Source organism: Macaca fascicularis, chromosome 10, assembly GCF_037993035.2.
Source record: "Macaca fascicularis isolate 582-1 chromosome 10, T2T-MFA8v1.1".
Taxonomy (NCBI): domain Eukaryota; kingdom Metazoa; phylum Chordata; class Mammalia; order Primates; family Cercopithecidae; genus Macaca; species Macaca fascicularis.
Genome location: NC_088384.1, coordinates 67,350,987 through 67,372,400, shown reverse-complemented (window position 1 = coordinate 67,372,400; position 21,414 = coordinate 67,350,987). Strand labels below are relative to the sequence as shown.

The window sequence follows — 21,414 nt, the reverse complement described above, 5'->3', positions numbered from 1 at the left end:
GTTATTCCCAACTTATACTCCCTTGGCTGATCCTGTCTTTGAGTCCAGAGGTTGGTAACCAACTGCCCACTCAGGCAGGGTTCCTTCACAGGTGCGTTCCTTCCTGGGTCTTCCCCGTCCCAGTCACCATGCCTCCAACGTCTTGGGCCTTGCAGTCATCCATGATGCCTCTATTCCTCTCATAACCGCCCTCCTCCCATCCATCCCCAAATCCAGGCAGCTCTACATTTTATTTTTCTTTGAGACAAATCTTGCTCTGTTGCCCAGAGCTGGAATGCAGTGGTGACATGATCTCAGCCTCCTGCAACCTCTGCCTCCCAGGTTCAAGCAATTCTTGTGCCTCAGCCTTCCAACATAGCTGGGATTACAGGTGTGTGCCAAAAATGCCTGGCTAATTTTTGTAATTTTAGTAGAGCTGGGGTTCCACCATGTTGGCCAGTCTGATCTCAAACTCCTGGCCTCAAGTGATCCACTCACCTCAGCCTCCCAAAGTGCTGGGATTATAGGCGTGAGCTGCCGTGCCTAGCCTCTACCTTTAAATAGATACAGGATGGAACCACTTCTTACCAGCACCACTGCAGTGGCCCCTGCCTGGTGCCTCTGCTTCCACCAGTTCCACTTTCTCCAGGCTATTAGCCAAGCAGCATAGTGAACCTTTTAGTTCACGTAAGTCCAAGACACAGCTCTCCTTTGTTCAAAGCCTTTTGATAATTTTGCATCTAAAACCAAAATTACTACCATAGCCTTCAAGACCCTACAAGATGTGGCACCCAAGCACCCCCTCCTCCGCCATCTCTTCTCCGCATCACTCAGCTCCAGTCCCACTGACCTCCTTGCCAATGTGGCTCCTGCCTCCTGGCCTTCGTACTTGCTGTTCCTTCTGCCTGGCACATCCTTCCCCAGGAAGCCTTCACCCTTGAGCCCTCCTTTTCTTCTACCCCCTTACCTGGCTTTATGTTTCTTCATAGAACTTGTACAGACAGGACGTATACTCACTTGCTTCCTGTCCATTTTTTTTCTTTTTTTTTTTTTGGAAACAGACTCTCACTCTATCACCCAGGCTGGAGTGCAATAGTGGCATGATATTGGCTCACTGCAGCCTCTGCCTCACGGGTTCAAGTAATTCTTGTGCCTCCAGCCTCCTGAGTAGCTGGGACTACAGGCACACGCCGCCACACCCGGCTAATTTTTTGTATTTTAGTGGAGACATTTCACCATGTTGCCCAGGCTGCTCTTTAACTCCTGAGCTCAGGCAATCTGCCCGCCTCGACCTCCCAAAGAGTTAGGATCACAAGCGTGTGCCACCACACCTGGTCCATCTGTGCATTTTCTGCCTCCCATCTCTAGAAGGTAAGCTCTGTGAGAGCAGGGGCTGGGTCTGTCCTTCACCTTGGGATTGCAGTGCCAGGGACAGTATCTGGCATAGAGAATGCACTCACTAAGTATTTGTTGAATGGATAAAGGAAGGGTGCCAAGCCTCTTAGCGATTTTGAAGTATTTATGCATCAGAGACCTCTTGCAGAGGGCCACCAACCGGTGCATAAAAAAATAAAAAGTTGAAAATGTGTGACAGGCCCAAGGCTTCCTCCCTAGCAAAGAAATAGGGCAGAGGTCCTTCCCCCAGTCTCCAGTCGTGCCTCCTCCACCAGTTCTACCATGAGCTATTTTAATCTTTGGCCAATAGAGTAGGAGCTGATTAAATCTCCCTCCATGCCTCTGCTAATCTACCAAATAGAAGCCCGTAAGCCAGGGGCGAGACTGAGGGCTTCTTGCTCCTGGTCCTCTGCTCTCTCCCAATGCAGTTTCCTGCTTCCTCTCTTCGCACTGCATCCCTCCAAAGACAGGCGAGTACGGGAACATAAAGGCGTTTCACTCCCCTCTCCCTCCCGCATGATTTCACAGTCCATTTTCATTTGGGGGAAGCAGGCCTCTTTTGGGTAGGCCCACCAGGCCTGAGGTAGGTTCCACTCTCATCATCACTTGAACCCATCCCCTCTAGGCTGACACAAGTCTCTAAAGATCACTTTGTCCTCAGGCAGAACAGAGGGATCCGCAGAACAACCTCCCAAGCTATTGTCTGGGCCCAGGCTGCCTGTTCAGGATCCCTGGGATCCTGGCTAGAGCAGGTCAGTGAGGGCTGTGGCTCGTCCCTTCCTCCACTCTCCTGTAGCCATCACTCCTGCTGCCACCTCGCTGGTGTCCTCTAGCCCAAGTGGATTGCTGTGGGATGCCTGCGGTCCCATGTCTATACTCCTCCTGCCCCACCACAGAACCAGACATGACACATGGAATTCAAAAATTCCTTGGCCAGCTCTTCTCAATGCTACAATGTAGCAGCTGGTCATCACCTTTGGCCTCTTCTGGGAAGCTCTGAGCTTCTCAGTGGCTATGTGACAACATTGACATTATAACCACAGGAAACCCAGATGGCTCCTCCTTTGGACAATCGTTCACTTCTTCACTTGCCCAGAGGTGAGAACTGAAGATGAGAAGGGAAGAATGGCGGCCTCAGCCTGGGGAAAAGGTGCCCAGAGCTCCACTTCCTTAAGTCTCAAGGGGGACAGTTGTGACCACATTAGCGACTCTGTGGCTTTTTGAACCAGGCCTACCTTCACTTAGTGCTGCTTTTTAAATAATTTTCCACTGAAGTAAAACATGACTCAGCAAAATTCACAAATAAGCATCCAGCTAGATGAATGTCCACAGAGTAAACACATCACACGTCGATGGCTTTACTGACAAACCTGTTACTGCTGCAGGGCAGGCCGTGTAGCAGCAACAGGTATATGGTGAGACATTTTCTGGTTATGTCACCGAGGATTCACTACTATGATTACTTTTATCAATTTACCCCCAATCCCCTAGAATATTTCCATATTTCAGCTCAATCAGGAGTGTCCCGAACATGATTTCAATGAATTCTATGAGGGTTGACCAGCTCTTTGCTACACTCTTACCAATGTAGCAACCACTAAACTCAAATTAAAGAAAATATTTTAGCTGGGTGTGGTGGCTCACACCTGTAATCCCAGCACTTTGGGAAGCTGAGGTGGGTGGATCACGAGGTCAGGAGTTCAAGACCAGCTTGGCCAACATGGTGAAACCCCGTCTCTACTAAAAATACAAAAAATTAGCCGGGCGCGGTTGTGGGCGCCTGTAGTCCCAGCTACTCGGGAGGCTGAGGCAGGAGAATGGCGTGCACCCGGGAGGCGGAGCTTGCAGTGAGCCGAGATCGCGCCACTGCACTCCAGCCTGGGCGACAGAGCGAGACTCCGTCTCAAAAAAAAAAAAAAAAAAAAATACAAAAATTAGCCGGGCGTGGTGGCTTGTGCCTGTAATCCCAGCTACTCAGAATGAGGCAGGAGAATTGCTTGAACCTGGAAGACGGAGGTTGCAGTGAGCCAAGATCAAGCCACTGCACTTCAGCCTGGGTGACAAAGTGAGATTCTGTCTCAAAAAAAAAAAAAATGGCCGGGCGCGGTGGCTCAAGCCTGTAATCCCAGCACTTTTGGAGGCCGAGACTGGCGGATCACAAGGTCAGGAGATCGAGACCATCCTGGCTAACACGGTGAAACCCCATCTCTACTAAAAAATACAAAAAACTAGCCGGGTGAGGTGGCAGGCACCTGTAGTTCCAGCTACTCGGGAGGCTGAGGCAGGAGAATGGCGTAAATCCGGGAGGCGGAGCTTGCAGTGAGCTGAGATCTGGCTACTGCACTCCAGCCTGGACGACAGAGCCAGACTCCGTCTCAAAAAAAAAAAAAAAAAAAAAAAGAAAATATTTATTCAGTGGATCCTATTTATCAAAATACCAAGACAGTGGAGCCTGAAGATTTACACAACCTAAGGAGGGAAAAAATTATAAACAAGTGAATCTCATATAATGAAATGGGACATAATAGAATATGTCAGATGAATACAGGAGGACAGCAGATGTCCCGAGAACTTCTGGTGGGAAGCAGGTACCTCTAAGTCAGAGGTACATCAATTTCATTAATGAATGAGTAAGAAGTATAAGATAAAAAATGCCCTAAAGAGCTGTTCAGTCTATCTTGACTGGTGATATCTGTTATCTTTAGGAAGGTTTTTAAAAGGGACGTTTAAGATTTCTTTTTTGATGGCCAAAAGTAAAACACTTACGTGGTGGAAAAAGCACAATGCAGAAAATCAAAATAAACAGCACCCTGACCCCGACCCCACCCCCACTCCAAGATAGAACCATTTTTGATTGTTTGTTTGTTGGGTTGGCTGATTTAATTCTTTGCTTTGATGTGTATCCTTCTGATGTTTTTGCATCACAATCCATTTAAATGGTAGATCATGTACGATTTTTCACTGAGTTACAAGGGTGTTTTTGATCATCCTAGAAATGCAGTTTCCTAGAAATTGATTCTGTTTTTGTTGATGGGTAGCACCTTCCAATGTAGTGGCTGGCTTATCTTTTTATAGTAAACCTTGGCCACACAATGTCACCAGCAGCATATTGGAGCTGTTCTGTGCTCTGTAGGCTTTGCATTGCTGCTATATTGGCAGTTGGTTCTGCCATAAAATATCTGCTTAGTTAGAATTCATCTGCTAGGAAATAACACCAGTGTAACCCAAAGCAATTAAATACTAGAAACTGCCAATCCATGGAACGCTTGCCTTTCCGTGAAGCAGGGTGCATGCCCCGGGCTCAAAGGGCATCGGGACCAAGACTGGAGCCCGCCTGGCTCCTTCTTTTGCCTGTTTTCAGCTCCAAGGGCAACCAGGACAACAGGTTCTTTGTTCCTCTTTCTTATTTTTACAGGAATGAATAAAAGCTTCTGCCAGCATTCACTCCATATCTGGCCTTTTCATCTCCAGCTGGAGAGTCAACGAGAGGAAGTTTTGGGCAAAATAGCCACCACTTTTTCTTACCTCCTGAAAATGGCAGTGTCTCCCCAGAGGCAGACATGCACTTTTGTTCCCATTTCTGTGTCCTCTTCTGCTGGGCCTCTGTTGATAGAATTTAAAAACTACCAAAGGCCCTAAAAGTTTTTCAGAATAGTCCTCCCGTGACACGCTCTTACAAATCTTTTTTGAGGAAGTTGGGCCTCCACCCTCAAAAAGCAGCAGCCCTTCTCCATGGAGAAATAAAATCCGTAACCCCAAATATGCTAGTGATTCTTTTTCCTTTTAGAGTTTAATGGGACCAAAAAAAGGCCTTGAGGAATTAAGTATGAACTTGCTTGCTCTAGGGAAACTGCATAAGTTGGAAAACTGGACCCAGGACCAGTTTTATCAATTTCTAGCATTTTGATCTCAAGGAGATAAACTGGATGGCCACTGATAGCCCTTAAAACTTGGCTAAATATGCAGTGGTCCTTCTAAGACAATCCATTTCCCCAGGACTTTCTGCCACTAGTCTTCCCACGTGGGGTGGCGGGTAACAAGTTTCTTCTGCTCACCCGGCCATTTCCATGCTGTCAACTGTGTTAGCCAGGCCAGGGTCTTGCTGTGTCCAGAATGGATTGGGGTTTCCCTGCTTCTCCAGACTAATAGAATATTACAGAGACATGTTTAATTCCATTTCAAAATTCTTTTCTTTTTTTTTTTTTCTATTGAGACGGAGTCTCGCTCTGTCGCCCAGGCTGGAGTGCAGTGGTGCGATCTCCACTCACTCCAAGCTCCATCTCCCAGATTCATGCCATTCTCCTGCCTCAGCTTCCTGTGTAACTGGGACTACAGGCACCCACCACCACGCCTGGCTAATTTTTTGTATTTTTAGTAGAGACAGGGTTTCACCGTGTTAGCCAGGATGGTCTTGATCTCCTGACCTTGTGATCCGCCCGTCTCGGCCTCCCAAAGTGCTGGGATTACAGGCGTGAGCCACTGTGCCCGGCCTTTTTTTTTTTTTTTTTTTTTTTTTACCTATAACTAGGCTCAAGTTCTGAACTTCAAAATTCCAAAGAACTATTTTTATGTCTGAAGGTGTTAAGAAATCATTAGACATCAACTTCTAGGTATTTTTGAATTTGAAGTTTCTCTGGGTATTTTTTGTTTGCTCTGTGTGTGTGTATGTGTTTAACACAAATTGGAATTGGTCCTGTGTCAGAGATTTTTAGTCGATAGATATCTTCGATATGAGCCATTATTTTCTGTGTCTCTACATAAGGGGCCTCTGGTTCTAATATTTTTCGAGAAGTTGTTGATTCCAGACCCACTACCTCTCTTCTCCCAGCCCCACTAAGTCCTGGCTTCATCTCCCACCTATCCAGGCATCTTGGCCGCGGCGTGGCATTTGGGATGTATATTTGTTTTCCCTTTGATACATGGTCAAGGATCTACTGTCCCAAGAGCAGGACCATGGTGGGCACAAGACTCTGACTTCTGTCTCGTCCTTGAGTCATAAGATGACCCCTGCATTGGCCTCTTGTAACTAGAAGCCTGGGTCCTCTGGCAGTGCCACATCCCAGAGTGTACCTTTCTTGCCTTTGCAGCTGGTTAAGGCAACAGCCTGGAAAAAGGTTTTAGTCTGGCATGCAGCTGAAGGGAGGCTCCTGGAGAAGCGTGATATACATGGACATTTTAACACAAAAATATCAAAAGAAGTGGCTTTCTTTTTTCTTTTTCCATCTGAAAGTTGAGGATGGTGACACCAGAGTCCAAGTTGAGCCTGGACACTAAAGGTAGATGGAGAACTCTCCTGCTTCCAGGACCTGCTGGAAGCCAGCCTCTAGAAGCTTTGGGGTTTTACTTTCTCCCAGGTCACATGAAATGCTGCCAAAACAAGCTCCAGAGTTGTGTTTATACAACAGTATTTGTCAGTCCTAGAATGGAAACACATTGCCTCGCTTTCTTTTTGTGACTATCCAAAAATTAGGAGACAATAAAAAGTCATCCTGGAAATTCCCGTGGAACTGAACCTTTACTCATAGTTTCAAAGACATTCCGGGCACTTAGAATCAGAAGTTCTTTTCAGGTTCTGTTTATTTGTTTTGCTAACAGATTCCTTTTTTCAACAAGAATCCATTTTTAGACACAGGGAAACTGAGACTAAGTGGTGCGTGGTAATGGGTGCAGGCCTCACAGTGACGAAGGGGCAGTGCTGAGGCTCTGATTCAAGTCTGACTTGGGGTCCTCTTTCCACCTAACCGCTGAAGATTAGGAGACTGAGGGAGACTAGAATCAGGACTGATTTCATTGAAACTATGACATGCCTTACCAAAAATATCATCGTGATTTCAGTGCACTCACATGGGCAGGAGGTGGATGGCTTTGATTCCAGATAAATTGATGACTGAATGAGAAAGCCCCTGAAGCTGTGTGCGTGGGGTTCCCACTGGGATTTCTTCAGAGCTTGTGCACTGCACCTGCCTTCATCTAAGGGCACTTTCCTGCCAGGACTGTCTACCCTCTACTTTCTCCTGCACTCAGCAGGCCACTTTTTGTTGGAATTCTAAATCTCATTCTCCGTGCTGGAATAAAGCATTCTGTATTTGGAGATCTTGGATGGAGCACTGGTGTCCAACGTCTGGTATTGGTGGGCGTAGAATTATTGTAATTCTAAACTAAAGCTCATCATTGACTTTTCTTTTTATCTTTCTTATCTTTTTTTTTTTTTCACTATGTAGACTGCAAGAACATCATTGACTTTTACAACCAAAGCCACTCAAAGCCCACTCCTTGCTAGTTGACTTGAGCTTAGAAGGGGTGTCCATGGGATAAATTCACGAGCAATAAGGAAGGATTTGTTTTTCTGGAAGGATTGGAGCTGCCTCCTTTTCTTGCCCCAGAGATGGCCAAAGGTCAGGGGGCTCTTGGTAGCTGTGGTGATTTTTGCCGCCCATTTCCTGATAAGCACAGAAACAAGAACCCTTTGTCTCCTGAGGCTGGAGCTGAGCAGCGGATTGTATTTGTTAGGAGGCCTCAGAAAGAAACTTCCCAGTACCCGGAAGAACCTTTCTTCCTGCCCACTAAGCTCCTCCTCTTCCGTAAACCTTGCTCTCTGCCGATCACCTCCTCCTCAGGCCCCTGGTCACGCCTAAAGCAGACCTTTTATTAATGCCTGCCCAGGGCGAGGCCTGAATATGGCCTGGGGATGAGGCCAGGCTAGTAAGGGAGAGAAGTCTGACCAGAGTGGAATGGGGTAGGTTCCCTGGAGGTGTGGGGACAGTAAGGAAGGAATGTGATGGGTCACAGATTACTTGCAGCTGATAGAGATAAGGGATGAGGATTTGAACTCAGTTTGACGGGTAGGTAAGTAGGTAGGAGCCAGATATGGCAGGAGACATTCCTAGTAGCTTGAACTCAGTAAGGAGGAAGCTGAGCAACAGCATGTAGATGCATCTACAGGATGATCTCCCCAGGCCAGTGCGGGGGCTCACACCTGGAATCCCAGCACTTTGAGAGACCAAGGCGGGAGGATCGATTGAGGCCAGGAGTTCAAGACCGGCCTGGCCAACATGGCGAAACCCCGTCTCTACTAAAAATGCAAATATTAGTCCAGCATGGTGGCGCATGCCTGTAGTCCCAGCTACTCAGGAGGTTGAGGCAAAAGAACTGCCTGAACCCGGGAGACAGAGGTTGCGGTAAGCCGAGATTGTGTCACCACTGCACTCCAGCCCTGGGCAACAGAGCGAGATTCTATCTCAAAGAAAAAAAAAAGGAAAAAGCAAATTCAGCCTGGTGCAGTGGGTCACACCTGTAATCCCAGCACTTTGGGAGGACGAGGTGTGTGGATCACCTGACATCAGGAGTTCGAGACCAGCCTGGCCAACGTGGCAAAACTCTGTCTCTACTAAAAATACAAAAATTAGCTGAAGTCCCAACTACTCAGGAGGCTGAGGCGGGAGAATTGCTCGAACCCAGGAGGCAGAGGCTGCAGTGAGCCGAGATCACACTACTGCACTCCAGCCTGGGTGACAGACTGTCAAAAAAAAAAAAAAAAAAAAACAAATTCAGTATCTTTACCATAATTGGGAAACACACTGAATACATATAACCATTAAAATAAGTAAGGGTCATTAAAATTAAAACCATGCCTCCATGGATTACCTTGCTATATCCATCACTTTTTCGGAAATATTGTCAGTTTCTAACCACATTGAGATATTACAAACTATCAAAATTGGGCTAGGCGTGGTGGCTTGTGCCTGTAGCCCCAGCTACTCAGGAAGCTGAGGCTGAGACAGGAGGACCACTTAAGGCCAGGAGTTTGAGACCAGCCTGGGAAACTCAGCAAGACCCCCATCTCTAAAAAAGTAATTTTTAAAATTAAAAATTTAGATATCAAAATTAATCTATACTTTTCCACCATTAGAGCTTTATTTTGTTTTTGGATTTTCCACTTAGTAGCAACACTACAGTTCTTTATGTTTGGGAGACAAACGATGTAATGAATCTTAAACCATAATTTAGTCAGAGGCAAAAGCAATATGGAACCTGAGCTCTGCTTTTGTTGTTGTTTTTGTTTTATTGATAAGAACTTGTCACCCTGTTAATGATAATTAGCCCATTGTCTTCATTCTGTAACCACTTAATAAACACTTACCATGTAAACAATGAAAAACTTTGTTTTCGTAAAAGTCTAGAAGATTCCCAGAAACCTTCAGGGAATGAGCCCTCAGGCTTCCAGAAAAGCCAGGAATTTTTCGTAATGACTGTTTTCAGGGAGTGCCTGGCCAGAAAGGTGAGACTTGCTAGGAGAGACATGGGAGGAGCCTGCCGCTCACTCCTTCAAATCCCAGGTCTGGGGCAGTCCTTGTAGATTCCACCATGATTGGCCTGGGAAAGCCGGCAAAGCAAGCAGGTGTCGCCCTTCCAAGGGGAGAGTTCTCCATACCTTGTGGAGCCTGACAAGGGAAAGAAGGTCATGTCTACGGCCAGGGCTTGGGGAACTGAGATAAAAGCCGAAAGCCCAGCTGCTTTTGAGAAACTGTGATAATCCTTCCTCCAACTAACTGCTGACCCAGTCATCCCAGTGTCACCAGATGACTCATGTAAGTAGAAGCAAAACAGGTTACCTTGATAAAACACAAGGGTAGACCACAAATGGTTCCAGCTCCGAGGTAGATGTGATAGTGACTGTGCTGAGACACAGCTGCTGGCACAGACACACGGAAGGGAGCTGGAGAACTATGGAACTTCCCCTAGGAAAGCATCATTTGACTTAGGAGCCTCAACTGCCTTATTTATTTCCATAGGGGACTTGCCATTCATTCTATGAGGGGTTTTCACATATTGTTATTTAACTAAACCAATCCTTTTTTAGCTGAATTATAATCTAACAGTCCGCTGTAGACTGGAAAAAATATATATCTCTATATATATATTTTTGTAGACGCAGTATCCCTCTGTCGCCCAGGCTGGAGTGCAGTGGCGCGGTCTCGGCTCACTGCAACCTCCACCTCCCGGGTTCAAGCCATTCTCCTGCCTCAGCCTCCCAAGTAGCTGGGACTACAGGAGCGCGCCACCACACCCGGCTAATTTTTGTACTTTTAGTAAAGACGGAGTTTCGCCATGTTGGCCAGGCTGGTGGAAAATTCATAGTACATTTTAAATATTTGTTTGAAATCACTTTTGTTCTTAAAAAAAATCTGGCACATCTTATGATAGATGATATTAAATTGTCCATTTAGAAACTCCAGTTTCTCGGGAGCACTCTCCAAGGCAACTTGGAAGTATGTCCCAGACAAAAGTGATTGTCTTGAATGATTTTAATTTTAATTTTAAGTATATATTTATTTATTGAGACAAGGTCTCACTCTGTTGCCCAGGCTGGAGTGTAGTGGCATGATCACAGCTCACTGCAACCTCGACCTCCTAGGCTCAAGCAATTCACCTCCCTCTGCCTCCCAGAATGCTGGGATTAGGGTACAGGGCACTGCACCAGGACGTCATTTTATTAAAAAAAAAAAAAATCTAGGCTGGATGCTGTGGCTCACACCTGTAATCCCAGCACTTTGGGAGGCTAAGACTGGTGGATCGCCTGAGATCAGGAGTTCGAGACCAGCCTGGCCAACATGGTGAAACCTCGTCTCTGTTAAAAAAAATACAAAAATTAGCCAGGCATGGTGGTGTGTGCCTGTAATTCCAGCTACTTAGGAGGCTGAGGCTGGAGAATCACTTGAACCTGGGAGGCAGAGGTTGCAGTGAGCCAAGATTGCACCATTGCACTCCAGCCTGGGTGACAGAGCCAGACTCCGTCTCAAAATAAATAAATAAATATCTAATTGCTCAGCTTAGTGAAGGTGTGGTTTTACACACACAGAGGAGGTTTAGGGGGCTTTTTGTTTAACTCGTTTATCCTCATGTCCTACCACTGAGGGCAGAGCCATACAGAGCAGAGCACACCTGCTAACACCTGTAGCCTAATGGATGTGCACCATCCTTGATTGACAGAATAAGAATTTGGCATTTTGCCTTGAACTTTCTTTTTGCTATTTAACAGCCAAACTAGTATTCTTATATCTAGAAAGTTGTTGACTTTATTTACTCTGTCAGTACTTTTTGCCACAGAAATGACCTTGCATCAAATTTCTATGTATTTTTGCCTTATTAATTGTCTCTCATTTGCAAAGTCAAAGGGTACACTTCAGATGTATGGTTGGGGACGGAGCTTGGGGGAGCGGGTGATGTAGGGGGAGGTGCAAGGGAGGCTTCATAGCACGCTTTGTCTAGACCCTCGTTGCTGGGACTGGTCATTAGGGGCTGTGCTGGTAGACTGTACTATTCTTCTGGAATTAGGACAAGAAAAGGCATGCATCGTTTGGAAGCTCTGCTCTGCTCAAGTGAATCTGATTCTGGCAATGTTAGTAAAACTAACCCTTGTCTGCCTGGTTGTCCTATTCGGAACGAGCTTTCTGCAATCACTTATTCTTCCACCTGCTCAGGTGATTAACGCTGGGCCATGGGAAGGAAGGAAATCCAGCCCAGTGGAAAGGCCTCTCTCATCCCATACTCCAAAGAGCTTTAACCTGGTTTTCACGATAGCAGGACAGGTGCTGGAGAGCCCTGCCCTTCCAAAGTGGACGGAAGATCCACCCATCTGCTTCACAGCCATAAAGCCCAGGTTTGGTTGGAATTGGGATGGGTGGAGTTTTTGTTCTCTGGGTGAGTGTTTGTTCTTTTAGGTGAGTGTTTGTTCTCTGCCCCTAGAGGCACCTTATACTTTGAGGGGCATTCTGTGGTTTGCCCATTGTATTCACAGGTGGGTCTCACTGTATCTGTACCTAAGTTTTATCTCCTCATGATAGCAGCCCTAGACACCTAGACATAGTGGGAATGGCTGCACAAATAAATGAGTTTTATAGTCAGAAAAACTCAGTGAGATGGTAGATATTACTACTTCTCCTCCCACCTATTATTTTGAGAAATTTCAAACATTATGGAAAAGTGTCACTTAATTCACTATGTGTTGAAATTTTGCTACATTTTCTTTATCTCCTTATATTTTTTTCATTTTAGGCGAAGCTCACCATTTGACACTTTCTTTCTTTTTGACACTTTCAAACATGTTTACACTTTGCCCTTAAATCTTTCAGTATGTGTGTCTTAAGAATGAGAGCATTTTTCCCTTGTAAGCATAATAAAATTATCACGCTTAGGAAATTATCCATTTTATTTTATTTTATTTTATGTTATGTTATGTTATGTTATGTTATGTTATGTTATGTTATGTTATTATTGAGGTAAGGTCTTGCTCTGTCACCCAGGCTGGAGTGCAATGGTATGGTCTTGGCTCACTGCAACCTCCACCTCTCAGGTTCAAACAGTTCTCCTGCCTTAGCCTCCTGAGTAGCTGTAGCTAGGACTATAGGCACACACCATTGTGCCCGGTTACCTTTATTTTTTTATTTTTTTTTTTTTGAGGCAGGGTCTAACTCTGTCACCCAGGCTGAAGTGCAGTGGCGCCATCTTGACTCACTGCAACCTCCACCTCCCAAGCCCAAGCGATCCCCCCGCCTCAGCCTCTGGAGTAGTTGGGACCAGAGGCACGCTCCACCATGCCTGGCTAATTCTTTTCTGTATATTTTGTAGAGCCCAGGTTTTGCCGTGTTGCCCAGGCTGACCTCAAACTCCTGAGGTCAAGCAAGCCGTACACCTTGGCCTCCCAAAGTGCTGGGATTACAGGTGAAATTGTCCTTTATAGATCTTTTTATACTGATGCCATATGAGTTCAAGGCTATGCACTCCATGTAGTTACCACATCTCTTTATTCACCTTGGGGAACCTGTGTTAATCCTACAGCCTGTTAAAATTCATGACATTGACATTTTTGAAGTTTTGGCCATTGGTTTTGCAGTCACTGAAATTTGGATTTTTCTGATTGTTTTCTCCTGTATACATTCAGGTGAGTCATATTTAGGGGCAGGAAAGACACCTGGGTGACATGGTACCTTCTCAGAGCCTCAGGTCGGGGGCACATGATGTCAGGGCGGCTCATTTTTGGAGGAGTTAGCACAGATCACTTGGTTAAGGTGGCATCTACCAGGTACCTCCATTGCCAGGGTACCTTTCCATTTTCACAAGTCGTTAAGTGGTCTGTGAGGTGATATTTTAAGACTATGACTATCCTATTTCCTAAGTCTTTTGCCTTCTGATTTTAGCATCCACTCACAATTTTTGCTTGCATTGATTACTAGCTGGTGGTGAAGGTATTGTTATTTACTATTTTCAGATCAAAAGGAAGAGGCTCAGAAAGGGACCTGAGCAAGGTCTCACATGCCCGGCCAAGCTAGGAGAGGAACCTCATGCTTCCTGCCCTGTGCTTGGCTCTGTGGCCATTCCACTATGGCCATGTTTTTATTGGAATCACCTGAATTGTATCACCGTGTTTTACCTTTTATGAACCTCTGTTCACTGCCTTCCCTCCTGTTTGCATGCAGACACCTTTCTTAGCAATCATTAGTTTCTATTTATCTCATTAAGTTCTATCGTAAGTTGAGTTCCCTGGAAGGAGAACCTGATTCGGGGCTTCTTGTGCAAGTGATTCAGGAACAGTCTGCCAAGGAGTGAGGGATCCAGGATGGGACAGGGAGGAGGCAAGGCAAAGATGTGGGCTCTGCCTGGTCCCACAGGGAGCTCAGCAGCGTGAATAGCCCCCAGAGTTGTCACACCTTGAGGCTGGAAGGCCACTCTTCTCCATCTCACATATGTAGAAAGTACATATCAGTATGTCATTGGCAGCGAGTCTGCTCTCAGGGAGAGGATGTAGCTTCCTGGGCATTTCCAGGAGAAGAGGAGCAGCTGTGAGCTTTCCACAGCCAACACTCGCAGCAGCTGGGGCATGGGTGCCTGCCCTAGAGGAGGGGCTCTAGGTGGGGCACCAGTAGCATCCCCTACATGTTCGATGTTCTCACATTAGTTCTTTCCTGAAGGTTGTTCCTGATTAAAGCCAATTTGTCCTGTAATAACATGCTATAAATCTCAAGTGGCTGGCTGAATCAAGGAGTTAGCTTAGTCATTTGCAAAGGCAAGGGATAATTTATGGTTGCTCCTTTACGAGGTCCCATGAATTTTATTCACCATCTTCCTGTCTGGTCCCTGCTTTTCAGGCTGAGGTCACTTGTCAGAACAAAGGCTTTTCAGCTCCTTGAAACCACAGAGGAGTCACAGGATGTGCCCTTCTAGGGAAGGAAGATATGTCAACATGTTTACTTTCAGCACACATGAGCATCACAATTGTCATGTTAGACACTGTCCAATTTGGACTTGGCAAAATATGGCCAACCTGAGGTGGCAGTGATAAAATATTCATTTAGTCACCAAGAATTCTTTTTTTTTTTTTTTTTGAGATGGAGTCTCACTCTGTCGCCCAGGCTGGAGTGCAGTGGCCGGATCTCGGCTCACTGCAAGCTCCGCCTCCCGGGTTCACGCCATTCTCCTGCCTCAGCCTCCCGAGTAGCTGGGACTACAGGCGCCCGCCACCTCGCCCGGCTAGTTTTTTGTATTTTTTAGTAGAGACAGGGTTTCACCGTGTTAGCCAGGATGGTCTTGATCTCCTGACCTCGTGATCCACCCGTCTCGGCCTCCCAAAGTGCTGGGATTACAGGCTTGAGCCACCACGCCCGGCCACGTCACCAAGAATTCTTTTAGTGGCATGGTACCCATCCCTGACCCCCAGCCCCTAACAAAACCAAATCAAACCCCTAATTGGATCTGAGTTAATGTGCATGTTTTACACTTGGACCTCAGGCAAATGCTCCTTACAGTGTTGTCCTCAGATTGGTCACTGAGAGCTTGTTAGAAATGCAATGTCTCTGGCTCACGCCACGCCTGCAGAAGCTGTGAGTCTGAAATCAGGAATCTGTGGCTTAACAAACCCCAGGTGACTTTCACACAGGCGCTCAAGTTTGACAAACACTGATCCAAAGTAGTGGTTATAAACTTGGTTGCACATTGAAATCCCCTGGGAATTTTTTTTTTTTTTTTTTTTTTTTTTGAGATGGAGTCTTGCTTTGTTGCCCAGGCTGGAGTATAGTGGAATGATCTCAGCTCACTGCAAACTTTGCCTCCCAAGTTCAAGCTATTCTCCTGCCTCAGCCTCCCGAGTAGCTGGGACTACAGGTGTGCGCCACCATGCCCAGCTAATTTTGGTATTTTTAGTAGAGACAGGGTTTCACCATGTTGACCAGACTGGTCTTGAACTCCTGACTTCTGGTGATCCAACCGCCTCAGCCTCCCAAAGTGTGCTGGAATTACAGGCGTGAGCCACTGCACCTGGCTTTTTTCTTTCTTTCTTTCTTTTTGAGACAGGCTCTTGCTCTGTCGCCCAGGCTGGAGTGCAGTGGCGCAATCTCCACTCACTGCAATCTCCACCTCCCCAAGTTCAAGCGATTCTCTCGCCCTAGCCTCCTGAGTAGCTGGGACTACAGGCGCCCACCACCACTCCTAGCTACTTTTTGTATTTTAGTAGAGACGGGGATTCACTGTGTTGGCCAGGCTGGTCTTGAACTCCTGGTCTCAGGTCATCTGCCTGCCTCAGCCTCCCAAAGTGCTAGGATTACAGGTGTGCGCTACTGCGCCCGGCCCTCCACACCTGGCTTTTTTAGGTGATTTTTATCAGCAGCCAGGGTTGAGAATCACTTGTCTAAAGCTGGCTCTTTTGCCTTCTATGAAAGGAATTTTAACACCAGCTTCACTTTGAAGAGTATGTTTTTTTTAACTGCAAATATTCACTTCCTAATACCTGCAGGTGCTGGAATGGCATTTGCAGAAGGAGAAACTATTCTTTTTGGCGCAGAGTCTCCTACCTGGAAACTTGTAGCAGAAGTTGAGCAAAGTGTTCATATGTTTGAGAAGAAATAAAAAGATAAATCTTGAATGAATGAGTGAGATTCCTCAGGCCTGCAGAAAGTCACGAAGGTGATGGAGAGAAGTTAGGATGGGATATCTGGCCAGGCCACATGCCAACACTGGGTATTATTATTGAGTCTGCACACCCAAAAATGATCGGCATAGGTTGGCTTCTTCTAAATTCAGTCCCACCTCTTAGGAGTAGAGTTGTCCATGTGGAACTATCACACTTCCTTTCTTTAATTTCCTTTTTATAACTCTCATCATACATTCGGTTTCATTATCCATCCTTCTCAGTGCTAAAGACATTATCTAGATCACACTGTTGAGTTCCTTTGGGTTTAGAGGATTGAAGACCATATGTACCCCAAGCTAAACCTGCTTGTTTGGACATGAATGGTTAGGTCTGGTGTCCCTTGGCTGCCCCAGGATAGGGCTTGATGACCTGCTCCTTGAGAGCCAGGGAAAGTGTCAGTTCTGAGTTTGGTAAAGGGGGAGAGAACCCAGAGCGAAGCTGCCTTGGATGGGAATGTCAGCCCCTCCCTCTAACGAGGGGCTTGACCTTGAGCAAGGTCCTGACCTGGGCTCAGTCTCCTAGTTCTCTGTAAAACTGGGATCATGGTGCCTGTGGTTCAGGGCTGTCGAGAGGAGTAAATGAGAGAAGGTAGGTAAAGGGCTTGGCACACAACAGCCACTACATGGATACAAACTGCCCAGTGTCCTTGACCTCTGTGCCCCTCACCCCTGTGTCCCTGACCTGACCTGACCTCTGTCCCCTCACCCCTGTGTCCCTGACCTGACTTGGAACCCACATGTTGGATAAATTATCAGAGTATGTGTAATTTCTAGCTCCGCTGTTTCAAGGCTGTTATCACTCAGGACAGCTCAGTAACTTCTTAGGCTTCAGTCTTCTCATTGGTGAAATGGGAATTAAACAGTCACTGACAGAACCAGTATTGGCACCAAAAGGACGTCAGTATGGTTTGGTCATTAAGATATAATTCACATACCATAAAATTCACACTTTTAACGTGTATGATTCATGGGTTTTTAGTACATTCACACATTGTGCAATTATTACCAGAACATGTCTAATACCAGAACATTTCCATCACCCCAGAAGAAAGAAACCGGTACCTGTTTGCAGTCACTCCCCATTCTCTTTTCTCTCCCTCATTCTCTGGCACCCACTAATCTACTTTGTGTCTCTGTAGATTTTCCCGTTCTGGATATTTCATGTAAATAGTCATTCAGTATGTGGCCTTATACATCTGGCTTCTGTCACTGAACATAATGCTTTCCAAGTTTATCCATGTTGCAGCATGCATCCGTGCTCTATTCCTTTTTATGGCTGAATAATATTCCATTATAAGAATAGATTACTCCTTTTTTTTTCTTTTTTTGAGACAGGGTCTCACTCCTGTTGTCCAGGCTGGAGTGCACTGGTGGGATCATGGTTCACTTCAGCCTTAACTTCCCAGGCTCAAGCGATCCTCCCACCTCACCCTCCTGAGTAGCTGGGACTACGGGTGCACCTGACCACACCTGGCTGATTTTTGTATTTTTAGTAGAAATGGGATTTCGCCGTGTTCCACAGGCTGGCTTCGAACTCCTGGGCTCAAGTGATCTGTCCGCCTCAACCTCCCAAAGTGCTGGGATTATAGGCGTGAGCCGCCACGCTCAGCCACATTTTGTTCATCCACTCATCAACTGACAGACATTTGGGTTGTTTCCACGTCTTAGTTATTATAAAGAACGTCGACATGATTTTACAAATAGCACAGCATCACTCCTCTGTGAAGTTTTATTATAAATAATGTCAGTAATAAAAATGCTTAGATTTGTGAGAAGAAATAAAATCCAATCATTCAGGTACAAAATAAATCTGTGTGAGTGCATTTGCCTTTAGACTGGGGCATGGCTGTGCTTATGAGAATGCTACTGAGCATTAGGATCTCACGGTTGCCATCTATGCTATTTCACATTTAGGGTTCTGTTCTCAAAGTTAGAAATGTTTTATGTCAGCCAGGCGGGGTGGCTCACGCCTGTAATCCCAGCACTTTGGGAGGCTGAGGTGGACGGATCATCTGAGGTCAGGAGTTCAAGACCAGCCTGGCCAACATGGCGAAACCCCATCTCTATTAAAAATACAAAAATTAGCCAGGCATGGTGGCGGGTGCCTGTCATCCCCGCTACTCGGGAGGCTGAGGCAGGAGAATCACTTGAACGCAGGAGACGGAGGTTGCAGTGAGCCCAGATCGCGCCACTGCACTCCAGCCTGGGCAACAGAATGAGACTCCATCTCAAAAAAAAAAGAAAAAGAAAAGATATGTTTTATGTCAGAAGACAAAGCCTGAATAAACGGCATTTCGGATGCTTAGAACTTTTGAAAATGGGGTTAGAAATAGAAGGTCAGGTCTGTCCAGTGCAAAGTGTTCTTTTTAATATTAGAGATATAGAGTAAAATAAAACAATGTGTCTGCCCTCAGAAAGCTTTCAGTCTGGAAGAGAAGATGATTAAGGGGGCAATCACAAGATGGGGTATGTGCGGTGGCAAGCCTGGCCTATGAACTTGTAGGGACGGTCTCCTCATTAGGGAAATGGTACTGTAGCCCGCTGACCCTGCCACTTCTCTTTCTCCTAGCATGGTAAGACACAAGGATGGTGGCTATTCTGAGGAAGAGGACGTGAAGACCTGTGCCCGGGACTCAGGCTATGACAGCCTCTCCAACAGGCTCAGCATCTTGGACCGGCTTCTCCACACCCACCCCATATGGCTGCAGCTGGGTCTGAGTGAGGAGGAGGCAGCAGAGGTCCTGCAGGCCCAGCCTCCGGGGGTAAGACTCAGAACCTCGGGAAGCAGGTTGAGGCAGGCAGGACTGCTGCCGGCTTAAAGAAAAACACCTGGAGTTAGTTCCAGAAAGTTCTTCCCAACTTGTAAGGAGCATGTTTCCTGATGTGTAACTGGTTTTCATGCAGAAATATTCTGGAAACCCAGGAACAGAGCCCTTCACAGCGTGTCTTTCTGTCTTTATCTGCTCAGTTACCATGGGAGATACAAGGATTCAGCAGAGTAACTGGGCATCTAGGTAGCGGGTAGGGGCCACTGGCCAGAAGCCTGGGTCTGACCTCTTGAGCCCAGACACTGAGGATGAGCCTGGGTCTGGGATCCTTGGTGGCCTCTGCTGCCTTCCTCTCCTTCTGAGTCTGGGAGCTCTGCCAGGGTCCAGCCATCCAACTTGGGACCCAGCCTTCAAAAGTTCTGTGTCCACAGACTTGCCTGCTCTGTAGTCCTCTTTTCCCTGGGCTTTCCACACAGACCAAAGTCTAATATGGTTTCCTCAGCTACTGTCTATCCAAGACCACTGTCCGTCCTATCCAGACCACTCCACGACTTGCGAAAGGTCCTCAAGAAAGCGACTGGGGCTGGACACAGTGTCTCATGCCTGTAACCCCAGCACTTTGGGAGGCCAAAGCAGACAGATCACTTGAGGCCTGGATTTCAAGACCGGCCTGGGCAACACAGTGGCACCCTATCTCTACTAAAATTACAAAAATTAGCTCGGTGTGGTGGCACATGCCTGTAATCCCAGCTACTCAGGAGGCTGAGGCAGGAGAATCACTTAAACACAGGAAGTGGAGGTTGCCGTGAGCAGAGATTGTGCCACTCCACTCCAGTCTGGGCGACAGAGTGAGAATCGGTCTCAAAAAAAAAAAAAAGTGATTGGTATCTCTTGTGCTGTCCAATATAGTAGCTTCTTGCCCCATGTGGCTCTTTAAATTTACAAGAATTAAAGCAAACAAAATTAGAAATTCAGCCCCTCAGTTACCATAGCCACATTTTAAGTGCTTTCTGGCCTTGACCGGCTACCGTATTAGATGGTGCAGAATATGGAACATTTTCACTGTAGTACAAAGTTATAAAAGAGGATAGCACTTGTGTACAGTGTCTACTTCCAAAGGGTAAATACAGTAAGTCACAGATAAAATAAGACTTCACGCACAACACAAGATAGAGACTTAAGAACTAGATGGAGAAGCAAGGGGAAAATCCCATTAGTAGCCAGCTGAGGAATGTCATAAGAATTGGGCACCAAATATATTTTTGAATTTCCTAGCAGTGAGAGTCTGTCTGTTCTCACTTTTTAAAAAACATATGAATCTTTCTTTATTGCTCATCAGGCAGAAACAGGCAGAACTAAGACATCTGCTAGAACATGCTCAGGGGAACAAGGCATGGTGCTTTCTCATCTTTGCAAAGAATCCCTTGGCCATAACACAGAGCTGCTGCCTCTAGTTTTGCTCTGTAGGATCAGGATTTCCTCACCTCCTGTGAAGCCTCACTTTCAGCCTGTTGAATTGTCTGCTCTTGCGTTTCTGCAAACAATGCCAAAGACAGAAGTTGCTGCAGAGCTAGGCAACACCCTGCCCAGCTCCCCCTCCCAGGGTAGGGCACGTCCACTCTTGCTGAGACCTGCGTGGGAAACAAGCCAGGCATGTTCTCTCCATCCGCCTGCCTGATCCCTGCACAGGGCCTGCCTGATGAGATTGGGCAGGTTGAGGGCAGGGCCAGGACAGGAGTAACGTGGACCAGGACAGTCAAGAATAATGAAGGGAGAGGCCAGGCATGGTGGCTCAGGCCTGTAATCCCAGCACTTTGGGAGGCCAAGGCAAGCAGATCACCTGAGGTCAGGAGTTCGAGACCAGCCTGGCCAACATGGCGAAACCCTCTACTAAAAATGCAAAAATTAGCCAGGCATGGTGGCATGCTCCTGTAACCCCAGCTACTCCGGAGGCTGAGGCAGGAGAATCGCTTGAACCAGGAGGTGGGGGTTGCAGTGAGCTGAGATTACACCACTGCACTTCAGCCTGGATGACAGAGCCAGACTCCATCTCAAAATAAAATAAACAAAATAAAATAAAATAAAATAAAATAAAAAAAGAAGAGACAGAAAAGCAGGTGACTGAAAGTGTGTGAAGGAGGAGGATTTCAGAGACTGGCCATGGAGGCATGAGTGAAGTGGGCTTTTGGGGTGCCCACACTTAATTATCCTACAATCTAAGATAGGCATCCACAAACTGTTTCTATAAAGGGCAAAGTGAAATATTTTTGGCTTTGCAGGCCATACAGTCTCTGTCACAACTACTCAACTA

General features: G+C 46.4%; 1 protein-coding gene across 23 annotated transcripts in view; it reads left to right on the top strand.

The window, feature by feature from the left end:
• RIN2 (Ras and Rab interactor 2) overlaps nucleotides 1-21,414 on the top strand; it is a 252,492-nt gene that overhangs the window by 186,173 nt on the left and 44,905 nt on the right. For 22 of the 23 annotated variants that reach the window (XR_012419099.1, XM_074004670.1, XM_074004673.1 and 19 more), the window contains one exon: nucleotides 18,905-19,097. Coding sequence is in view for 18 of the 23 variants with exons in the window: in XM_074004673.1 (XP_073860774.1) it covers nucleotides 18,905-19,097 (193 nt within the window). In the remaining 5 variants the exon portion in view is untranslated. Of the gene's footprint in view, nucleotides 1-9,801; nucleotides 9,963-18,904; nucleotides 19,098-21,414 lie in introns of those variants that run through there. The other variant, XM_065522713.2, reaches the window with a different exon arrangement.